At 35.4% G+C, this 3,791-nt stretch overlaps 1 protein-coding gene across 1 annotated transcript; it reads right to left on the bottom strand.

Annotated features, from left to right (window-relative positions):
* Nucleotides 1-393: 393 nt before the first annotated feature.
* Nucleotides 394-2,675, bottom strand: LOC105179018 (tryptophan aminotransferase-related protein 4-like). Its single transcript, XM_011102604.3, has 5 exons — nt 2,349-2,675; nt 1,876-2,167; nt 1,208-1,503; nt 827-1,107; nt 394-739 (listed from the first exon to the last, which is right to left on the bottom strand). Exons 1-5 carry the CDS (start codon nt 2,633-2,635, stop codon nt 516-518), a joined length of 1,380 nt encoding a protein of 459 aa, XP_011100906.2. The 5' UTR covers nt 2,636-2,675; the 3' UTR covers nt 394-515.
* Between the last annotated feature and the right edge of the window lie 1,116 nt (nt 2,676-3,791).

Here is a 3,791-nt window from a genome sequence, read left to right as displayed (position 1 = left end):
ATTATTCTATTTTTTTAGGAACAAGATTGTACATCAAATAGATTTTCGAGCAAGAGGGAGCACCTCAACGGTTGAATGCCAGTGTTGAAGAGCTTGGTGTTAAGTAACAGTTCGCAATCTTGAATTGCATAGATTTAGTTCGGCAAAAATGCAAGCAACCCCCTTATAATATTGCAAATGAGCAAATTATCCCCTTATGAAAAAATAAATAGCGATTTATCTCCTTGTATTTTTTTAAAATACAACAGTTTACCTCCCTATGACTTTTAAAAGGAAAAAGTATTATTTTAATCCGCTAAGTATGCCTAATTTTAAGTTTAGTCCGATAACTATGTTCATTTTTATTTAGGTCCAGTAACTTACGAAATTGCTTACTTTTAGTGCTCTAACAGATTTTCGAATAGTTTTCCCTATCTGTATGATAGAATATATATCTCTGATGAAGTCTAAGAAACTTCATATATACATTTGACTCAACACTAACTGCTTGCAAAATTTCATAGTCTAAAAACTAATTAAGAGCTCCGTAGAGTTTGGTTCTGCTCTTCCATGGATACTAGCTCTTTCAGACGATCCAATAGTAAGTTAAAGTCATCAGCACTCTTCACAAGGCTAAGACGGACATAACGATCCTCTGCATTAAATGAGCCACCCTCGCGGCCTAGGATGTTTGCTTCATGATGGAGTACTTTGTGGCAATTTGAATCTTCTTCCTTGGCGCATTTCAGCCATGCGAAAGCTGCGAAGATAGCATAAAACTTTATTAGCATGACGAGGAACATTTAAACGCTTAATTAAGCTTTTATTTAGTACTTCCAATAATCACCTGGAGATGCTCCTCTCACTGTTTGGGAATATTTGCAGAACGAAGGTGGGATTTCTTGGAGTTTGAAACGCTTTGACAACGACAAGACGTGGTTTAGTTTTGTCCATCGACCTCTCATTGTTTTGTATGCGAAGTTGAAAATTCCTTGGCCACCATCTTCAAGAACTACCTTGATGAGCTTTAATGCTCTTAGTTGAGTGTCCTTTGATGTGCCGGAATCAGCCAATGACTTATATTTCAGCATGTTTTCGTATACATCCTTGTCTTTCACTATAGCCCATCTGTGACATATAGAAGGATCAATTACACTAACTTTTGGAAAAAGTTCACTGTAGATAACTATCATCATCAATTATATGTAGAAAGAAGAGCTTTTCTTACCCGAATCTACTCCCAGCATGGCCAGTTAACTTGGACATTGTAAAAATCATTAGGTCTTCATCGGCTGGGGCTGGAATTGCGGTGTAATGCGGCCAATAATAAGCATAGTCATGAATAGTTTTCACAGAAGGGCCTTCTAAGACAGCTTTCTTTAAGTTGCCGTCTGGATTATTTGGCGAAGCTACAAACTCAATCACATTTTCAATAGTATTTGAAGTACCGTTTCTCAATAAGGATGCATCTCCATGAAACTCAAACAGCTTTGCTTTGAAGAATTCTGTTTGTTCTTTATAAACCTGTGAACCACAAGGTGAAAATATGTATTACTTCTCGTTGTTATTTCTGTACACGTTTCAATTTTATCAATATCCGAGTTAAAAGCAACAAAACCCCGAATAAATGGCCAAATCCATTTGAAAAAAGAAGTGACAATATGATCTATAGAACATTTAAAAAGGAAAGGCCAATACGACTTCGTGACGTTGGAGTTAGTGAGCTTCTTATGTAAAACTTCAGCGTTCAAGTTGCTATTTCTTGTTTTGTTGAGGGAAGTTTTGTACTTATTAATACTTTCAAATATGAATAAAAGTCAACAATCGACCCACAATTTCCTAACACATAAAATCAATTACTGTTGCATAAAATTTATGGCAAGGATTTAAACGTACCGGATAGAAAGGCTTTTCTGCAACGACTTTGGCAGGTGAGGACATATTCATGGAAAGGGCGTAAACTGCAGCGTTGAGGAGTTGGGTTGAGCCAGCTCCAAAAACAATGTATCTTCCATCTGTGACTGCATTCTTGGTGATGGCATGTAGCTTTCGAATGTTCTTTTCCAGTTCTTGTGAAATGTAAGAATTATCCGAGTAGTCATAGCTCATTCTGTGCCATCCCGGAATCACGACAGTGCTTCTGCCTGAATTTTTCAACCAGAAGGGCTCCAAGAATAATGGATCCCCGCTGTAAATAATTTTCAACAAAAATAATCATTAATTATACTTCTTCAAATCACAGATAAATAAGTACATATATAGGGATTGTTCAAACCTGTCCAAATATTAAACATTTCTTCATGATCAAGAGTAACATATATATAACTACATTTGAAAATCGCAGAATGGTGTGTAATATGCAAGCATACCTGTCTGCATCTGCAACACAGTTTGGTAAAAGTTGAGAGCAATCAGGGCCGCCATAGCATGCATTGCACTCGCAGACAGGTTTGCCGTTTTCAATCAATCCATCCAGAAATGCTCGACCATGGCCGGAACAAGAAATGGACGCCACAGCTTCTGCTTCTGCTGCCGCCCTTGTGCTCCAACTTAAGGGCTTCCTACTGATGCACAAATTAGCTATAAGAAAGACGTTGAGAGCAACGGAAACAATAAAGCACACTAAACGATAACGGTTTTGATCAGTCTTAGCCATTTCTGTGAGATTGCAAACTGTTTCTGTTGGTAATATAATGGGATCAAGTTCCCATCTACTTATACTACTGCTGAAACATGTCTGAAAATTGTTTAATTATTTTAACCATGTGTTCCGTAGGAAGAATAGGATTTAATTATGCATGATGATGAATTCATTACGCGTAATTAGGACAATTGTGTTTTTAATCATTGGTAAACGCAGGATGATAGATCAGATGACAGATTGTGGTAATAATTAAATAATATCAGAAGCTCATCAGAAAGCTTCATTGATGTCTGTATTCTACAACTAGTTTTTAGTTTAATAACGAAACGTCACTATTGTAGTGTGATTTTGGTAGCTTTGGAGGAAAACTGATTATTCAAATGGCTTTGTACTTATCAACACAATTATTTCTCTTTGTAGGAGTCATGAAAAGATGTTGGTTAATTAGTTGGGAAAACATAGTATAGGAGCACTCATTCTAAAGTATAATAAATTAACCAATTCTTATTAGTTATATACAAATATTTGGAATAGATCTTCTTATCAATATATCGTATATATCTATATAGATATATAGGCTTTAAGTAAAAATTACAATTGTAATCATGTAAGAATTCATTTTATTCTGTAATTTCAAATATTTCGAGGACAAAATGGTTGAAATTTGCTGAACTGAATGATAGTGAACTCAGTTAAGCACATTTGCAGCCAGTTTGGCAAATAAAGGCTGTTTATCTTCAATGTGAGAAATTGTTAAAATTACACGACATGATTGTTCAAATTGATTCACACAGGACTACACCCCCACCCCTGTACTTACATAACTAGGATTATATTTTTTTTCTGAACTTAATTAAAACACAGAGATATTGTATTTGGACTATAATTTTTTATTTCTTAGGTGTTGGGAATCAGTGAAAATAGAGTTATACGAGGAGATTATAGTGGTGCTGGAACTTAAGAAGGGTTTGACGATTGGGATTGGGGTTTTGATCATAGTATTTGAAGGGATTCTAAATGACAGAATGAAAGTTTTAATTTTCTATTTTATTTGTGACATGGTTGTAATTTTGATGAAAGAAGTAAACGGAAATTTTACTCTCGGCACAACAACTCACGAGGTGAAATTAGATTTTAGAAAGAGATTTGTTGAGGAGAGTGTATAGTG

The sequence above is a fragment of the Sesamum indicum genome, linkage group LG2 (assembly GCF_026168435.1).
Source record: "Sesamum indicum cultivar Baizhima isolate 11 linkage group LG2, ASM2616843v1, whole genome shotgun sequence".
Classification (NCBI taxonomy): Eukaryota; Viridiplantae; Streptophyta; class Magnoliopsida; order Lamiales; family Pedaliaceae; genus Sesamum; species Sesamum indicum.
The sequence above is the reverse complement of the archived record's forward strand: the minus strand, read 5'-3'. Positions and strand labels throughout refer to the sequence as shown.

Bases quoted from the DNA above. Each gene is read 5' to 3' on its own strand.
- LOC105179018 (XM_011102604.3), bottom strand. From the start codon at position 2,635: ATGGCTAAGACTGATCAAAACCGTTATCGTTTAGTGTGCTTTATTGTT. The intron at 2,168-2,348 runs GTATGCTTGCAT...AATTATTTACAG, and splicing joins TGTGTTGCAGATGCAGACAG to CGGGGATCCATTATTCTTGG. The intron at 1,504-1,875 runs GTACGTTTAAAT...TGTGGTTCACAG, and splicing joins CAGAAAAGCCTTTCTATCCG to GTTTATAAAGAACAAACAGA.